The following is an 18,237-nucleotide window of genomic DNA, read 5'->3' as shown; positions in this document are numbered from 1 at the left end:
TGTTTTGGGGCTGTGCGTGGAGGCGTGTGCTGTGGGGGCAGAGCTGAGCAGCCCCTGTGGCGCAGGGAGCTGCAGGGCAGTGGGGTGATGCTGTCCCAGAGGTGACCAAGAGGAAAAACAGGTGGGTGCCTGGGGCTGGGAGAGGGGCTGTGGCAGCCCCCTTCCCCAGGATCCCACCGACAGCCCAGGGCACAGGCAGGTCTTGTCCCCGTCCCGCTCTGCTGCATGCAGACCCCAGCCGCCTTGCCGGCAGGCCCCGACTCCATGGTGGCCGACAGCCAGGACTGGGACCAGTGCTGCGGCACTGCTCGTGAGCCCTTGTGCCTGGGAAGCGCCAGCAGCATGAGCACGGGGCTTGGGGAGCAGCGAGCTCCGCACCGAGCTGGCGTGTCGAGGCGGGCTCCCCCCCTGCCCCGGGACCGGCACTGCTTCGCTCCTGGCTGGACCAGCACACCAAACTTCCTGCCCAGCCTGTTCTGGGACATCAAAAAAGCCACCGCAGGCGTTGGCTGGTGCTGTGCCAGCAGACACGGCCCCCAGGGCTGCAGGGGCACAGGCCTCGGCGGGCAGATACCATCGGCACTGCGGGGCACCGAGCTGGAAGGGCCAGCAGCGCCAGCAACAACCAGCCGGTACGTGAGAAGCGGCTGCACCAGCGCCCCGAGCCAGCCGGCAGCCACTCCACCCCAGCGCGGGCACTGCTGCGGTGCAAGCCGGACCCCGGGCACCACTCCCCGGCCCTGGCACGCGGTGCCGCAGCCCTGACATGGCCTTGCAGAGCAGCTCCAGCGAGGAGGCTCGCCAAGGCGGTGGGAGCATTGCCGGGGGCTCACTGCAAAGCGCAGGCAGGGCTGTTGCCCGCGGCTGGCACCGTGCCAGGGCAAAGCCCGATGGATGAACAGACACAAAGGGCTCCGGCGCTGCCCGCAGCAAAGGTAGCTGCTCGCCTGCCCTGGATTTCCCTTTGTGCCTCCTGCTCCAGAGCCCAGCTCTTTGTGCGGCGCCTACTGAGAACAGTCCGGGTTTCGGAGGGGGGAGGTGGCTCTGGGAAAGGGCTGTCACCGAGCAGGATGTGGGACCCATCCCCTGGCGCTGCGGCTGGCGGGCCTGGCAGGAGGCTGTGTCCCCAGCACCCCTCGTGGCACCCGTCCCGCGGTGCTGCCGGAGCAGCCCCCTCCGCCATCCCTGCAGTGAGACAAAGGCGGCACAGAGCGGAGGGTGAAACCAGAGCCCTTTATTTGTGTCCTCAGGGGAGCAGAGGGAGGAAGAGGCCGGGGAAGGCAGAGCAGCTGCTGGGCTTGAGCCAGAGGAGGGGGCAGAGAGGAAAAGAGGAAAAGGAGCGCAGGCCCCAAGCGCGGGCAGTGCCGAGGCAGCGGGGGTGAGCCCAGCGGTGGCGGGGACAGCTCTGCTGCCGGGATGGCACAGTACAGTGCCACGTTGGGGTTATTGCTGAAACGGATCCACGTTGGGGTTATTGCTTAGAGAATCGGATCCACGTTGGGGTTATTGCTTAGAGAATCGGATCCACGTTGGGGTTATTGCTTAGAGAATCAGATCCATGTTGGGGTTATTGCTTAGAGAATTGGATCCACGTTGGGGTTATTGCTTAGAGAATCAGATCCACGTTGGGGTTATTGCTTAGAGAATCAGATCCATGTTGGGGTTATTGCTTAGAAAAATGGATCCACGTCATTGCAGGGAGGCCCTGGGAAGACGGGAGAGCCAGGCAGGGGGAGGCAGGTCCCTGCCTGCTCGTGGAAGGCACGAATTGGTATCGAGGGCAGAGAGGGGCTGTGCTCGGTGCAGTGTGCCTCCCCCCACCCACAGAGCTGCTCCTGCTTTGCATAAGGAGTTAAATCCGATCCTGGGAGAGCAGAGCAGCCCCAGGCAAGGCTGCAGAGAGCAGTCACCTGGCCAGCAGGCGTGAGAGGGGAGCAGGAGGGTGTCCTGCCGAAGGCACGTGCAGCACTGCCGGGCTGGCGAGGAGCAGGGGCCTCTGCCGCGCCGCTCAGCGAAAGAGGAAACGTCTGAGACCGCGAAGAGCTGCAACAGCTGGAGGAGCAGTTGTGCTGGAGAGCTGCAGGGCTCTCACAGGACGATCTTGAAGGAGTTGCAAGAAACACGACAGGTTCTGCACCGCCTGGCTGGGTCACACGCGAGTGCTTTGCGAGCGCCCAGTGCTACAGCGAGGCAGCGTCACCCTGTGCGGGAGGGGCTCTGCAGAGTCAGCACGGGATGCAGTTCCCTCTGCCATTACAGGAGACCTCCTGCAGGGTGGCGTTGCCTTACTGCCCCGAGAGCTCTGCCCCAAGGCCAGCGCAGCCGTCAGGGTGGGTGAACCACCCGGACAGGCCCCCCGGGACAAGCTGTGCCGCTGGAGACCACGGTACCTGGCGAAGTCCGGACAGCGGGAGACGACATGCTGGAACTCGGCGAGGTTGATGGTGCCATCCTTGTCGATGTCAGACTCCTCCAGGATCTGGAAGGGAGGGAAAGGTGACCATTGAGCTCTGTGGCTGAGTCCGGGCAGTGGCCTGTGCCCAGTCCGACGGGCCTCACATTTTGGATGAGCTGCTCCATGTCCACATTGCTCAACTGGGACTCCTCGCCTTGCCCCGTCAGACAGTTCACCAGTTTCTCCAGGTCCTTTCTGTCCAGAATCCCATCTTCATCAAAGTCTTTGGGGAGAGGAAAGTTTCATCAGGGCCACAGCACCCGTCCTTGGTGAGGAAAGGGCCTGAGTGATCTGAGGGGACGGCAGGCTCCGCACCGCACCTCTCGGTGCACGTCACTGCGCCAAACCAGCAGTTCCCACAGAGTTCCTAAAGCCGCCATCCCTGTGGGGATGCCTCCAAGGGCACAGCCAGCCCTCCCAAACACAGATTCATTCCCCCCCCCTGCCCTGAGGCACAAGAACCCCGGGACATGGCATCCGCCCCCACTGTTACCAAAGATGCGGAAGGCGTAGTGGGATTTGACGTCCGAGGTAGCGGAGTCGCTGAAGGCACTCAGCATATCGAGGAAGTCTTCGAAGGACATGCTGCTGTCCTCATTGTCCGAGGTAGAGAACACCCGGCAGATGCGGTGCTGGAAGGGGTTTGCCTGTCAACACAGGAACTGCTCAGGGCAGGGCTGGGCAGTGCCGGGCCGGCTCCTGATCCGCAGGCCAGTGCCAACCCCACACGCGAGTGGGTGCCTCAGTCCGCTGCTGGTTTCTTGCACATGGCGTGACCATGCCTGTCCTGTGCCTCCCCGGGACGACAGCCCCGCGACGCAGGGATCTCCGGGATCCTCCGTGGCACAGTGGGGACGAGGAAGCTGTTTGTGGGCACAGCTGATGTGCGGTAAGCGAACAGCTTCCCCAGGTGACTGTTGGAGCAGCACGTTGAGGGCAGAGCACTGGCACCACCAGGGCTGCAGCGGGTAAACAGGGCCCTGCCCAAACACGCCCAGACCCGGAAAGCAGCAGCAAGGCCTGCTGCCAGGCGCCGTACCCGCAGCTCCGGCAACGTCAGGAACCGGCTCTTGGGAACGCGCGCGGAGCAGGCATTCTCCCTCTCCTCCTTTGGCAGCAGTTCACTGAACCTCTTGTAGGCACTTGAAGAGGCAAGAACAAGAGATGCTCTGTGGCGTGAGCGGTGCGGGAGGCAGCCCTCTGGGCACGGGCAGCTCTTCCCATCGCTAAACAGAGGCGGACGGGCTGTTTCCCACAGCTCCCTGCCAGCTGCGTGCCCGGGGCAGGAGCGTGCCAGCGCGGGTGGTCCCGCGAAGGCAGCGCCTCCGCACCCGCTGCCGGGACCCCGGCGGCTGGCAGCGGGGGAGAGGAGCCGGTCCTGGTGCCTGCCCGCCCCGACGGCCGCGTCTTCGCGGGGGAAAGAGCTGCCGCCGGGCCGGCCCCGCAGCCTGCGCCCCGCTCCGCAGGGTGCCACCGGCAGCGCCCACAGACCTTCGTCCCCTGGAGCCCGGCTGGCGGGGAAAGGCCGCGCCGGGCACCGGCACCTCCCCGCTCCCGCTCGGCGTCGAGCGGCTGCCCAGCGGCGGGGGAGCCCCGCGGCGGGGCCGGGGCCCTCCGCGCCCCCGGGGCAGGGGCAAACCCCGCCGTGGGGAGCGAGGGGAGCGCGCTGGCCCCAGAGGGATGCCGAGCCCGGGGCGCGCACCCCCCGCCCCGGCCCCGCGCCCGCGGCGGTACTTACAGCAGGATCTCCTGCTTGCTCAGGAACGTCAGCTCCTGCGGGGAGAGCGCAGGTCAGCGCCGGGGCCCTCGGGACACCTTCCGCCTCAGCCGGCCCTCCCCCCGCGGGACTCCCGGTCCCGATCCCGGTTCCGGTCCCCCGCACCTGGTACTCGCTCAGCGCCTCCCGCGACAACAGGCTGCCCGCGCCCCCCATGGCGCCCACTTCCGCCTGGCCGGTCACTCCGCCGCGTTCAGCGCGGAGCCCCGCCCCCTGCGCGGCCCCGCCCCCTGCGCGGCCCCGCCCCCTGCGCGGCCCCGCCCCCTGCGCGGCCCCGCCCCCTGCGCGGCCCCGCCCCCTGCGCGGCCCCGCCCCCTGCGCCACGCGCACCGGGCACACCCGCGCCGGGGCTGAGGGCACCGGTCTGTGCCCGCCCCGCTCCCGGCATGGCGGTGGCGGCGGAGCAGCCCGGCGACCCGAGCCCCGAGGACTTCGCCTACGGGGAGGAGGACTTCGTCCTGCAGGGAGCCGGCTGGGAGGGCGAGCCGGGCTCCGCGCCGTCCCGCTTCGACCGGGCGCTGCTGGAGAGCTGGAGCGACCGGATGGAGCGGGGCTTCTTCCGCTACCGGCTGGGGCCGCTGCCCACCCGCGTCCTGCCCGGCCCCATGCGCATGGTGGCCCAGCTCAACGTCCAGCGCGCCACCGAGCGCCGCCCGCCGCAGGCCATCCGCAGCCTCCGGCAGCCCTTCGACCCCCGCGACTTCAACTTCACCCGCATCCGCCCCGGCGAGGTGCTGCTCCGCCTGCGCAGGGCGGGGGGCGGCCCCGAGCCCCCCGACCCCCTGCTGGTGGCCATCAACGTCAGCCCGCTGGAGCGGGGCCACGTCCTGCTGCTGCCGGAGCCGGCGCGGGGGCTGCCGCAGGCGCTCACCGCCCCGCTGCTGCGCGGCGGGCTGGAGGCGGCCCTGCTCAGCGCCCACCCGGGCTTCCGCGTGGGCTTCAACAGCCTGGGGGGCTGCGCCTCCGTCAACCACCTGCACCTGCACGCCTTCTACCTGGGCTGCCCGCTGCTGGTGGAGTCGGCGCCCGCCCGGCCCCTCTGCCCGCGGGGCCGCCTCAGCTTCCTGCGCGGCGTCCCGGCGCCCGCCTTCCTCTTCTACGCCGCCGGCCCCGCCGGCCTGGAGGCGCTGGCGCGGGACGTGTGCCGGGCGGCGGAGCACCTGGCGGACACCGGCCTGGCCTACAACGTCTTCGCCACGCGGGGCGACCCGCCGGAGGGGGCGGCGGCGGCCGGTGCCGGCGGCGGCGGGCGGGGGCTGCGGGTGCTGCTGTGGGCGCGCAAGCCCAGCTTCGGTGCCAAGGCGGGCGCCGCCTTCAACGTGGCGCTCTGCGAGCTGGCGGGGCACCTGCCGCTGCCGGCGGCGCCGGTTTTCCACGAGATCACCGAGGCCGAGGCCCTGCGCGCCATCCACGAGCACCTCCTGCCGGAGCCGCAGCTGCTGCGCCTCGGCGGGGACCTGGCGCGGCTCCTGGCGGGCTGAGCGGGGCCGGGGCCGCGGCCGCCCCCCGCACCGGGGCCGCTCGGAGGTGCTCAGCCGCCTGACCGCGCGGGGGTCTCCGCGGCCCGCCGGGACGGGGCAGCCGGCGGCTCCTGTGGCCCCGCCCCCTGGCGCCTGCGGCCCGTCGCCATGGGAACGGGGCGGCCCCCGGGGAGCGCGATGGAGGCGGGCGGCGGCGGCCCGGCCCCGGGAGCCCCCCGGGCGGGGAGCCGGCCGCCGGGGCGCCCCCGAGCCGGCCCGCCAGCCCCGAGCCGCGGAGGAGGCGGAGGAAGTGCAGGCGAGTGCGGCGGGCGGGAGGAGCCGCCGTTGTGCCCGTGTTCCGCCGGGACCCCGGGGAGCCCGTCTGCCGTTATAGCGGGGGGCGGCGCCGCCGCAGCCCGCGGCCGGGCCCTGGCGGCCCCGGTGGCGCCTCCCTGCCCTGCGCACCGCCCGGCTCGTGCGTATTGCCGGGGAACGGCTGCGAGGCCCGGCGGGACACGGCCCCGGGGCTGCGGGAGTGACGCCCAGCCCCGCGGGGCACCAGCCGGGGCCCGCTGCTCCTCGGCCCCACAGAGGCTTCCCAGGGACTTTCCGAATCGGAAAATAAACGCTCTTTCGCGTAAATTGTCCCACTAATCCCAAGGGTGGTGTGTCCGCGGCAGGAGCCGGGGTCAGGACCCTTTGCCATGGTGCCCACCCGGGCACCGGGTCACGTTTGCCCGTTGGCTCTGCGGAGCGCGAGGCGTGTGCGGGAACGCGATTGTCTCCCTGCCGCCTGCCCGCGCTGGGACGGGGCCCCGGTTCCTCGCTGAGCCGCTGTTCCGTCCTCTCTTTCCATTCCAGTGTTCCCTCCATCAATCTGACCAGCTGCAAGTATGAGAGCGGTAAGTCCGGGACGCGGCAGGGGTCCCTTCGGATCAGGCCTGCTGACGGCAGCTCTCTGGGTGCCCGCTCAGCCGGGGAGGGGGCTCCTAACAAGTTTTCACGGCACAGTCACTTTCGGTTTATCTGTTTATTGGCTGGAAGTGACTTGGGCCCCTGTGAAAAGTATGGAGTTTTTCACACTTTGGACCGAGGTCCCTCTGGTTTAGATAAACAGAAAATGTGCAACAGCCATGCAAGCCCTCGACCCCCCCCCATCTGCACTTGCCATACATCTAAAATCGGTGAGAAGTGTTTGGTTAGGGGCACTTACTGTTACCCGTGCTTGGGGAAACCACGTGAGAGTTCTTGAGTGTTTAACGTAAAGCCGATGACGGAACAGGCAGGACCGGTTCCTGGAACCTCTCCCTTTGCCATCCATCCCCACTGACATGCTCCATGGAGCTAGTCCCCCCGTCCTGTCTTTCTCCTCTTTGCTGCTGCAAGCTGTAATTTAGAACAGACTCCTAGGGTTTGATGGATGTTGTTAGCCAGCTTGCTAATGACTGTTGTAGCAGTGCCACCACACTGCCTGGTCACAGCCTGGTCAGCTGCGCAAGGAACAGTTTTCACCCAGCAGGACCAGCACCGCGGGGTTCGGCCGGGGCTGTGCTCGGGCGGTTTGGTGACAGGAGGCGACTGGGGACCGGCAGCAGGAGATGGCATGGCAGCGCGAGCGCTACAGGAACCAGAACTGTTTTGCTAGCGTACCCTGACCTCCATCACCTCCTGAGCCCTGGGAGAGGCCAAGTTCAGAACTGGCACTAACACGACCCATCCCAGCAGCGACCTTCTGCTCCAGAGCATGCGTGTTCTGCTGCCAAGTAGCTTTTGATTTCAAAGATGAGACTCGTACCTTCAGAAGACTTGTATCTGCCCGTGTGGGGTCAGACCCACGGCGGACTCAAGCCTGCTGTAGTTCAGGAGGTGCTCTGGGATCCCAGGGCGTGTTGAGTTACAGCTCCCAGCACACCTGTGGCCAGAGGCTGGGGTGAGTTTAGCCGGGTAAAGCTTGTGTTTCTGACACCTCTTGGAGGGTCCCGCCAATACCTTGCATCTGAGACTGGAATTCCGGCCTGCAGAGGTCTGTTCCACACTCCATCCCTGGTTACTCTGGGGATTTAACAGTCCCCGGTACGCAGGTCCTCTGCCCGGCCCCTTGTCATCTGCTTGCTTTGGTACAGTGCGTCGGGCAGCACGGTGCTGCGGGCTGAAGGAAGCGGGAGCAAACGAGGAGTGGACAGTGTATTGGACGGACTACTCGGTCTCTCTGGAGCGCGTCATGGAAATGAAGCGGTTTCAGGTAAATACCCCCGGGTAAAGGCTGCCCAGCAGGAATTGCTCAGGAGGGAAGGTGAGACAGGAGCTGTCACTGGAACATGTTCAAACCAACAGAACAGGAAGTGAAACAGCACCCGTGCCCGCTTCTCTGCATGGGCTCCAGAGGGCACAGGTTCACAAGCCTTTACTTCCGTTGTGGCTCTGGTTCGGTGCCATCAGCGACGCTTGAGCAGTCAGTAGCACGAACTGGAAAGCTGCCAACCCCTTTAACGTAGCGTGAAGTAAATGGTTCTTGATGACAAACAGCTCCTCCCTGAGCTGCGATATCCTAAGGAGGGAGAGCTCCAGAGCTCTCGGATTTATCTCTCAGATAAATCACACTGGTGACGTGCAGATAAAGCAGTTGTAGCGTAACCTTGTCCCTCGGCAGACGTTCAAGGCAACCCCAGGCCCGGCTTCCCGTTCTGCGCGCTGGCTTCTCTGCACGTGGACTCTCCTCGGGTCTCAAGGAGCATCCCTGCTGTTTCTTAGCTGATTCTGTTTTTTGTCTGCACCTCTTCCAGAAAATCAACCATTTTCCAGGCATGATAGAGATCTGCCGCAAGGACTTGTTGGCTCGCAACCTCAACCGCATGCTCAGGCTCTTCCCCAAGGAGTACAACATATTTCCCCGCACTTGGTGCCTGCCCGCTGAGTGAGTGATACGCATTCATGCAGCTGAGAACAGGGGGGTGATGTTGGGAACTGGGAGCCTCTACGGCACTGGGGGGGCCTCTCTGAGATGTCGTGTCTTGGCCTGGGCCTTCGTAACCGTCCCTGGAACTGACCGGCGCGTTGACACACATTTCTAGTTTCACACATCTTTAATTCCTATTAGACTGAGTTGGCCCGCGGAGCGGCGTCCCGTGGGATGCGTGCCTCGCTGCTGGGCAGACCGCGTGCCGAAGGGCCGCGTCTCGGGAGAGGGACCCACCCGGAAAGCGAAAGGGCAGCGGGCGAGTGGGAAGCGTAACTCTGTGATTCAGTGGAAGGTCTCTCTGCAGCACAGGGTGAACTGCAGAGGCAACTGCAGGGCAGCGTGGCAGGCTCCCTCCCCTCCTGGCTGCGTCGGTGCAGGAAGGGCACAGGATGGGGGCACGAGGCAGTTCCACCCCAGCGACTGCAATGGCTGTCTTTACAGCCCCCTGTGCCTCTGCCCTGCGCTGCAGTAGAGCACACGGATGGTGGAGGACAGTGAGGAGCGTGCAGGTCGCTACGCTGTATGTACACGGTCAGGTGTGAACTGTCACCACGTTACTCAAGCTGTGGGCAGGAGGCCTGGCTTCTCTGGTCACATACAGGCAAGCTACAACAGAAACGTAGCTGAGAGGCCAAAGAACATTCGTTTGCTAGTAGTGTGTCATGTCCAGGAACGTCATTGCCTCATGTCCTCTCAGTCTTCCCGCTTCTGGAGAAGACAGACCTAGGTCGCTCGTCTTTCTTTCCAGGCTGCATTTCCTGGACTCCGATTGCTCTTGGTACTGTTTTTGGGGATTCGTCCCGTTCGCTTCTTTCTTTCCCTAAATGTCGTGCCTGCTAGAGACAGTGCTTCTCCACCTATAGCAAATTAACTAATTGGCATATGGGTTTGACTCTTCAAAGCACCGTACTCCCGCTGGAGCTGCCCTTGAAGGGCAGCCGTGTAACGTGGTAGGCACGCTCAGCTCGCGAGCCTCTGCGCCTGCTTAGAATGCTCTGGCCGTGGCCTCCTGCCTGCATTCCGATGAGCTGGCACTAAAGGGGACGTAAAGACTTGTGACCTCCTCCTCTGTAGCCAGGGCTTGTTTATTTTTCTCCTGCTCTCTCTGTGGCAGCAGAGCCAAAGTGTTCCTGGCGGCCATAATGCACAGGGGTGACCACCTCCTGTGACTCTCCCGGTAGAGGTGGAGATGTGTGCAAGTGAAAGGTGGAACCAGGAGAGCTTTGTCAAGTCACACAAGGGCCAATTTGTATCTCATGTAGATCAGGAATAGGTGTACTAGTCCTCTGCTGCTGAAGTTTGGTCTGTACTGGCCCGCAGCACCATAGTTTGAGTACCTAAGTGTTATGGAAGGGGTCAGAGGCTGATTTCTGCAGCTCCTAACAGGCATCCCACCCCTCCCTTGCACAGCTATGGAGATTTCCAGGCCTACAGACGCACGAGGAAAAACAGAATGTTCATCTGCAAGCCAGACAGCGGCTGCCAGGGGAGAGGAATCTTCGTAACACGTAATGCGGAGGAGATCAAACGTGGAGAGCACATGATCTGTCAGCAGTATATCAGTAAGGTAACGGGGACGATCTCAAAATACAGGCGGAGGATTGCAACCTCCTAGCTCTTCCAGCGTCCTCATCCTCCTCCTGCCCTTTGCCCCGTGTCTTCCTGGATCTGCCAGGGGCACTGGGGCGGCTGCGGCAGCAGAGGCAGGAGAAAGCTCGCCTTTCTCCTCGCTGCTGAGCTGCCCAGGAGCGGCACGAGCAGCGCAGGTGGCGCAGCCCATCTTCTTTGTCTCATGCTTGCTCCTGCTTTTTTCCTCACAGCCTTTCCTTATTGATGGCTTTAAATTTGACATGCGTATCTACGTGCTGGTCACATCTTGTGACCCGCTGAGGATTTTTGTTTACGAGGAGGGTCTGGCCCGGTTTGCCACCATGAGGTACACCGATCCCAGCAGCAGAAAACTGGTAAAAAAGGGAAGTTTCAGAAAAACTCACGTAGTTTCTGTAGGTGTTAATCCCTAATTTGTCCTAGGGGCATTCCAGACCTTGAAAAGACAGGGACTGGTGGGTTTCAGGGGACTCAGCTTTCTTCTTTCCTATTCTCCCCTCCCTCTCTACCTCCTCCTCCTCCTCCTCACAGGAGGTATTTCAGGATTATCTGAAGATATACTCCCAGTCCTCACGTTTGGGCTGTTTACTGGCATTATCAGAGAATCATGGAGTTCTTTCACTTGGAAAGAACCTCAGAAGGTTTCGAGTCCAACCTTCTCAAAACTGGGTCAACAGTAAATTCGGATCTGGTTTCTTTCACTCAGTCAGGTGTTGAAAACCTGCAAGGACAGAGACTCTTTCTGGGCAACGCTCCTACTGCTTCTTGCCTATAGGAGCTTTCTCAAGTCCACACCAGTCCTCATCTGCCTGTGCTTCAGGCGGGAAAGAGGGACCTGGGGATTATCTGGTGGTACTGGAACAGCCTAGGTGAGACGGGGAGGGGAACTGGGAAAGCAAGGTGCAGAGTGTGGCTGTGGCCATCTCCAAGCAGGGATCTGTAACCTGTAAAATCCCAACAGAAGATGGACGGTAGTGTTGGATTGCTGTGCCACGCTCACGGGCTGCCCTGAGATGACCCGGGCTGCTGGCTATCTGCCTGCCTGTCCCAGAGCCGCGTGTGCACGTGCCCTCCCTCACTCCGATACGTGATATGTGCATATCTTGGCGAGGTCTTCTGCTTTGGGTGAACAAAGGAATAGGAAGAATCTGCAGAGATTTGCTGCAGCTTCTGTCCTGAGGAGCCCCTTGTTTAAGGGTGAGGCCACGGCTGGAATGGCATTTGTGGAGCTGACTCCTGTGCTCTCCCCCAGAGATAAGGGCAGAGGTGCAGAGGGGGTAGAGCGCTGTGAGCTCTGACTTCTGGCTAGAGAGGGAATCACCAGCGTGATTAACTCCTTGCTGCAAGTCACCGCCACAGAGAAGAGACAGATGCGGGCGAAGGTGGTGGTTAGGTCAGTGCTAACGGGGCTGTTTCTATTTACGCGCCGTGGTGAAGAGTAAACGAAAGTCTCTTGCGGTTCCTCTCTCAGGATGATATCTGCATGCATCTGACCAATTATGCTATCAACAAACATAATGAAAACTTCGTCCAGGATGACATGATGGGCAGTAAGAGGTATTGTCTCGTCCAGGTACCGCAATGCCCTGTGCACATCCTGCAGGAAAGCTGCATTTGGGACACTGGTTTACTTCCATCTTTCTTGGGGCAAACACGGTATCACAGGTCAGCCCTTATCATCTCCTGTCCTCCACACAGGAAACTGTCCACCCTGAATGCCTGGATGACGGATAACAGCTACAACACAACAAAACTCTGGGAAGATATTGAAGATATTATTATAAAGACTCTTATTTCAGCTCACCCTGTTGTGAAGCACAATTACCAAAGCTGTTTTCCGAACCACACTACCAGCTGTGCCTGCTTTGAGATACTGGGGTTTGATATTCTGCTAGACAGAAAGCTGAAGCCCTGGCTGCTAGAGGTGAGGAGGGAGACTCCTGCTGCTCAGTTGCTGAAATAACTCTGGAAGCAGCAGATAGCCAAGAGCTGCCTTGTCTGGGGGTGGTGGGATGGACAGAACTTGTTTGATTAAAAAGGGCCACCTTGTTCACAGAATTAAGCAGGCTATGAAGGCAAGTAGCCAAGCACTCTGCTGTAGGCTAAGCGGGATCTAAGAGCCTGTTCCCCGTACACCCTCTCTAACAGCAGGAGTTTCCTGAACCTGAAGAGTCCTTGACCTGTAACAGCATCTTGAATTCATCACAGGTGCCCCATGGCTGTAGCCCTGCGGGCTGTGGGATCTGAACGACCTGCAGTGCGGATGGGCCCAGAACCAGCCACTGCCTGCAGCGTCCTGCTCACTCCTGCTGTTACAGGGAAGAACATCCATGGAAATCTGTGGTGGGGCAGACTGGGGCCAGCGAGCTGGCTGCTGGCAGCGCTTTCTGGGAGCTGCCAGGTTAGATTAGCTGCTTGTTTTGGCAGGTGAACCACTCTCCCAGCTTCAGCACAGACTCTCGCCTGGACCGTGAGGTGAAGGATGCTCTTCTCTGTGATACCATCAACCTGATAAACGTACATGCCTGTAACAAAAGGAAGGTGCTGGAGGAAGACAAACAGCGGGCAAAGGAACGGCTCCTCCAGGCCCCTCAGACTCTCCGTGCATCCAGGTATTGCCCTTCCCCATAGTGCTGCAGGTGCCCAGTGAGAAAAGATGGGCCATGGGGGAGCAGGATAAAACCAAGGCTGGCTGTCTCCACACCACAGCTCCCAGAGGCCGTGGCACTATGTAACCTTTGAGAAGAGATCGCCCAAGCCATCTCCATCCTGCAAGAGCCAGGGCTGGGCTCTGGGCTCTAGGAGATCTGAGGCCAGCCCTGCTGCTCTGGGCCCTGTACAGAGTCATCTCCATTGAGCTGTGCCGGCTTGTCATGTCATTCAGTGCCAACAGGCAGTGCCAGCATCCCTGGGCTCACAGGGACGCTCGCAGGACGGGCCGCAGTGCTCCTTCAGGGACCAAGAGCACCCAGAGGCACAGGGCCCTTCTCCGGAGCACGGCTCCATTCCCAGGGCTGAGGGTTCCCCCCGCTTCTTTGTCTGCATCTCCTTTCACGAGGCAGTGTGGGATGAGCCTGCTGCCCGGGCTTTTCCTGCCAGGCAGGGTGAGGCGGGGACTCCCTCCAGCTCCCATTTCAATTAGGAGACCGGAGATCACTCCGGGCTGCAGACGCTGAGCGTGTTCGCCCTGCTCTCTGCGTGCCCCAGCAGCCTCGGCTGCTCCGAGCTCCCGCGCACGCAGGGGGCAGATACACCCTGGGTAGGCACCTTTTAACTGAACATCTCTCGTAACTGGGTGAGCTGGTGAAGGGCTGAGGGGCAGGGTGTGAGCCTGGGCAGCAGGGAAGGGATCTGGGAATGCTCCACCAGCACTGTACAGGTAGAGGATGAAGAAGTGAGGGTTGTGTTGGTTCCCTGCAGTGCACCCTTGTGAAAGAGGCTCCCAAATGGGGAAAGATGGGAGAAAGCGCTAGCGAGGCCCTTGTCCCTCAGCCAGCACCGCACCTGCAGCCTCCTGTGGCAGCTCCCTGCCTGGGCTTTCTCCCGGTCCGCAGGCGCGAGGAGCTGGAGAGCAGCCAGGCTGCCTGGCTCTCGCAGGCAGAGACGTACGAGAACGCGCACCTGGGCGGCTACCGGCGCATCTATCCGGCCTGTGGGACAGAGAAGTATGAGCCGTTTTTCAAGCAGAGTGGGTCCCTCTTCCAGGAAACGGCGTCATCCAAAGCACGAGAGAAGTGTGCCAGGTACGCTGCTCCTGCGGAAAACCCACACGGGGGGCGCATAGAGACCGCTTGCTTCCGATCCCTTCTTGGGAGCGACTCTGCTGCTGAGCAGATGTAAAGCAAGCTGGTGAGAGCCCGAAGGGAAGGAGTCAGTGTGCTGTGTCACCAGAGCAAAGCAACTCCCCTTCGTGTGACAGGCAACTGCGATATTCCGTTGACTTTTGGACTCCGGAGGCACCGTGTCACAAGTGTCCTCCACCCTTCTGGCAGGCACAGCCTAATTCAAGGGCATTTCTTACAGTGGTGAAAGTCTCTTATCAAAGCTCTCCTGGCCCATTTCTTGGCACACTTCTATTATGGTCTATTCACTACAGAACTTCTGACTGCAGTAGAACGCCCTGAGATTGAAGGCTTCCCAATACCCTTTTGCTATTATGGCTCCTATCGAAGCAGTGACTGAGACTACTGTTTTATGGCAGGCAGCAACTGGAGGAAATTCGCCTGAAAAAAGAAAAGCTGGAAACTATTACCAGGAAAAAGAAAAAGGAGAGAAAAGAAGAATTGCATGGAGAGTCAGCTGGAGACAAATCTCAGATCTGTAATAAAACCACGGCTCCTACAACCCGCCTCACCTACAGAAGCACCAGGATGTGGGATAGAAAGGTACCCTGCCCTTGTCAGTGGTTGTCCACGGGGCTCTCAAAGGCAATAACGGGGGTCTGGGAACAGTGGTGGGCTGTGGATGTCTCCCAAGGAATAGACCTACAAGGTTTGACTCCCCTTCATGAAGTCCGGAGAGTTGACAGCTTGAGCTGGGAGGTACTTGCAAGCACCAGCATTGTCCCTTCCCTATTGTGGCTCCCACTGGGACCTTCGTCCTGCCCCAACCCGAAGTCTTTAATTCTCCTTAGGGCTCGGAGCAGTCTGTGGCTTTGTCTCTCTTGCACATTACTACAGCTTTGACTTTGCTGTAACACAGGTCTTCCTCTCCTAAGGTACAGCGCATGCAGTACGACTCTATGCAACCCCAGGATATTGTGGAAGAGGAGGAGAAGAAACGAGTAAATGCCCTTGTGCGGCGTGAGAACCTTATCCGAGGCCTGGGCATCATAGATCAGCTCTCCCGGCTGCTCCCCACAACTGACAGACCAGCTGACGCCCAGACATCTTACACCCTTATCTCCAAGAACCAGGTAACTGAACGCTGCCCAGATCCATCCTGCCAGGCCGATGTAGGAGACAGCCGCTGGCGGGAGGATCGCGAGGAATGAACCACGGGCACTGACAGGCACTGAGCACCTCTGGTGTGGCTCGGTCAAATGAGATCCAATGTAGTGTCTGTGTCTGAGAGATTTCCTAGTTACTGACTTTGTCCCTTTCTAAACGGGGTGTGCCAATCGGCTGCGCAGAGCCCCTGAACACCCTTCCCCAGGAGATCCCTCTCCCCGGTATTCCAAAGAACAGACCACAACAATACTGCTGCCCCCAGCACACAGCTTGATGGGAGGTGCTGTGTCAGGGCAGTAGTGTGATTCTCCTCGCTGAATAAAAGGAGTGCCTTGGTGGGCCAGGAGCTCCAGTGCACCAGGAACGCAGTAAAGGAGCGCACCCCGCAAAGAGGGACTGAAGGGAAGCGTAGGGATGTCTACAAAAAAAAAAGTCTTTAGGTGAATTCTGCACTGCAAACAATGCCTCTCCGTAAACATCTTCCCTACTGCATCACACGGTTCGCCACACCCGGAAGGTGGTGAGTGCCGGTGCCGACAGCCCTGCCTGGCTCAGCCTCGGTCTGGGGCTCCCCCTCCAGAGTCATCCTCGCTCTGCAAGAGCGTGTCACAGTGTAAACCCTCAGCGCTGCTGCTCCTGCACCCCGGACCGTCTGGAGGTGCGCAGCTGAAGCCAGCTGGGCTCCGCAAAGCATTGCACCGGGCCGCCCAGGGTTAAAGGAGATCCGTGTGGTTGGCTCGAACCGAGTCCTGGCTACCACGCCGGCTCCCAAACCAGGCCACCTGCCTAAAACCAGACGAGGAGGAAGCCCGCAGTCCCATCTGTGGGATCCATTAGGTTACAAGGGCTGCTCCGGAGCACTGACGGTGGCTGTCACCGGCTGTGTTGGGAAGGGCTGGTTCTGGACCTGCAATTCACTAAAAGCCTTGCAAGGTCCATTGCCTCTTCCAGTAGCACTGTCTGTTTCCAGAAAGGCCTCCTACTCCTGGTGGGAAGGGTGACACACCTCAGAAGGATGCTGACAAACTCAAGGCACCAGAGTTGCAGGAGTTATTCAGGATCTAGGATTCCTCTAGTACCTTACCAGAAATTGGAAATAGTCCATTTAATTTAACAAAAGAAGTCTAAGATGGGATTTGATCTGTAAGAACTGATGGTAGCTCCCTTTGCTTCTACCAGACACAGACAAAGCAGAACGGAACCTGAAACCTAAACTCTGCCTAAAATCTGGATAATCTTTTCAGCAGCAAAGGTTTATCTGGGGGTGGGTCAGATCCTTCATCGCTGAGTCCTCCCAGCCCACTCTGGCATTTTGTTCCACAAACCCTGCTCCAGCTCAGCCCAGTGTTTCGGGCAGAGGACGGGAGCCTCAGCACTGCTGTAGGCAGATCAGTTGCTGTGACCCCTCAGATGGTTTGAGTCTGGGACAGTGACTGTGGCGCCTGGAGAGGAAGTGCACGGATGCTCTAGGGAGCGCCTGAGGGTGACTAGGGGAGACTTTTCCTTCCCGTCTCTTGCCAAGGCCTCCAGAGCTAAGCTGCAGCTGCTTGCTTTCCTTCCAGCCACAGTTTCTCTGGGATGTGCTCGGGCACCAGGATACCTGCCACTTAATGACGCTCATCCCCCTCTCAATCCTGGGAGGTCCAGCCCGGCCTTTGGGACAGCGGTTCATGCACAACCCCAGAGCCAACGCCAAGCTGCCAGCCAGCGCGGGCTCGGATCCTGCCGCCGCAGACAGCCTCTCGGTTCGAGGCCAGAGCATCCCTTACCGCAAGCAGCACAAGGTGTGGCAGGGCCTCTGCGCGCAGGACACAGGCTGGCTGCGGGGCCAGGCAGCAGGGACGGCAACCAAGGGGCTGCAGGCGAGCGGCTGGTGGCTCCCTGGTGCTGGGAACAAGGATGAAAGCTGTGAGTATGTGTTACCTTCCTTTGGTTCTGAGTGTCAGAATCACGGAGGCTTCAGTCAGTGAGCAGGAACCATGGGCAGACGGCTGAGAGCTGTGGATGTTCCTGGGGTGGGAGGAGTGAGTGGGCTGGATGGAGCTCAGGGGACCCTGCAGTAGGGACACTGTGCTTTTCTCTGGGAACTGGGGACCACTGGAAGTCTCTGTCCAAGGCTGGTAACGTCCTATTTGCAGGGGCAAGGAAGAAAGTGGGTGGTTTCCCAGGACCAAGGGTTGATATGCTGGGATGGGGGAACATGAGAAGCCCAGAAGTACTTGAGAGTTGGGTCAGAAGAGCAGTAGATAGGAGAGCCAAAGGGGCACATTAGCTGTGGGAAGTATGGAGGAGATACTTCCTCCATACAGTGATTCAGTATGGCCCCCAGACCCTCCCCAGGCCTCCCTCCTGTCACGCTGCTGCCCATGGCCCCTCCTGCCAGCCCTGCCATGCCCTGCCTACAGAGCTACACCCCTGCTCCCACCACCCACACCTTCACTCAGCCCTGCCCACCCTCCACGGCTCTCCACTGCCGTCGGCAGCCCTATGGGCCGGGAGGAGCAGGGGCAGAGGGGGTCTGCCAGGGCATTGCAGGGCCAAGCACCATCACAGAGGGGAGCAGTGGGCTGCTGACCCCTAGAGCTGCCAGCGTCTGCCTGGCCCCCATGTCTGTCTGTGCTCTTCTAGGTGTAGCTGGCAGGCCGTCCTGCACAGGCAGCTGTCACCCAGCATCCCCAGCCGGTGCGGGGAAGGCCACAAACGATGGCATCTTCAGACCTGCCACAGTCCAGGAGCTCCCGGTGGCCTCCGCTGCCCACGTGCCTCACACCACGCCAGCGCCTCGTGCCACGCCAGCGCCTCGTGCCACGCCAGCGCCTCGCACACTCGTGGCGTGACAAGCGCAGGTAACGTGGCAGGGAGGACGCCCACGCTCGGCCTTCCTCCCTGCGGGCGCTCGCCGAAGAACGGGGGCTGCGGGACAGGGACTCCCCGATCCGAGTCACGGGTCCCGCTGGTGCACGGCCGCCCTGCCCCGGGCAGCTTCACCTCTGCCAGGCCGCGGGCTGCCGCTCGCACCCCGCCCGCAC

At 61.2% G+C, this 18,237-nt stretch overlaps 3 protein-coding genes across 3 annotated transcripts; 2 read left to right on the top strand and 1 right to left on the bottom strand.

Moving 5' to 3' along the window:
• Positions 1-1,233: 1,233 nt before the first annotated feature.
• CIB1 (calcium and integrin binding 1) lies at positions 1,234-4,428 on the bottom strand. Its single transcript, XM_086620336.1, has 7 exons — positions 4,338-4,428; positions 4,194-4,228; positions 3,495-3,597; positions 2,949-3,102; positions 2,560-2,678; positions 2,391-2,479; positions 1,234-2,110 (listed from the first exon to the last, which is right to left on the bottom strand). The coding sequence occupies exons 1-7, from the start codon at positions 4,386-4,388 to the stop codon at positions 2,089-2,091; spliced, it is 573 nt and encodes a 190-aa protein (XP_086476462.1). The 5' UTR covers positions 4,389-4,428; the 3' UTR covers positions 1,234-2,088.
• A 190-nt stretch (positions 4,429-4,618) lies between these two features.
• On the top strand, positions 4,619-5,713 carry GDPGP1 (GDP-D-glucose phosphorylase 1). The gene has a single exon (XM_086620527.1). The coding sequence runs from the start codon at positions 4,619-4,621 to the stop codon at positions 5,711-5,713; it is 1,095 nt and encodes a 364-aa protein (XP_086476653.1).
• Positions 5,714-7,898: 2,185 nt separating this feature from the next.
• On the top strand, positions 7,899-17,178 carry TTLL13 (tubulin tyrosine ligase like 13). The gene is made up of 11 exons (XM_086620547.1): positions 7,899-7,934; positions 8,476-8,606; positions 10,062-10,218; positions 10,472-10,615; positions 11,731-11,816; positions 11,958-12,183; positions 12,687-12,871; positions 13,814-14,002; positions 14,461-14,644; positions 14,977-15,174; positions 16,771-17,178. Exons 1-11 carry the CDS (start codon positions 7,914-7,916, stop codon positions 17,176-17,178), a joined length of 1,929 nt encoding a protein of 642 aa, XP_086476673.1. The 5' UTR covers positions 7,899-7,913.
• Positions 17,179-18,237: the final 1,059 nt, after the last annotated feature.

This window comes from Tauraco erythrolophus, chromosome 14 (genome assembly GCF_009769465.1).
Source record: "Tauraco erythrolophus isolate bTauEry1 chromosome 14, bTauEry1.pri, whole genome shotgun sequence".
In the NCBI taxonomy this organism is placed as follows: domain Eukaryota; kingdom Metazoa; phylum Chordata; class Aves; order Musophagiformes; family Musophagidae; genus Tauraco; species Tauraco erythrolophus.
This window is presented reverse-complemented; position numbering and strand designations above follow the sequence as displayed.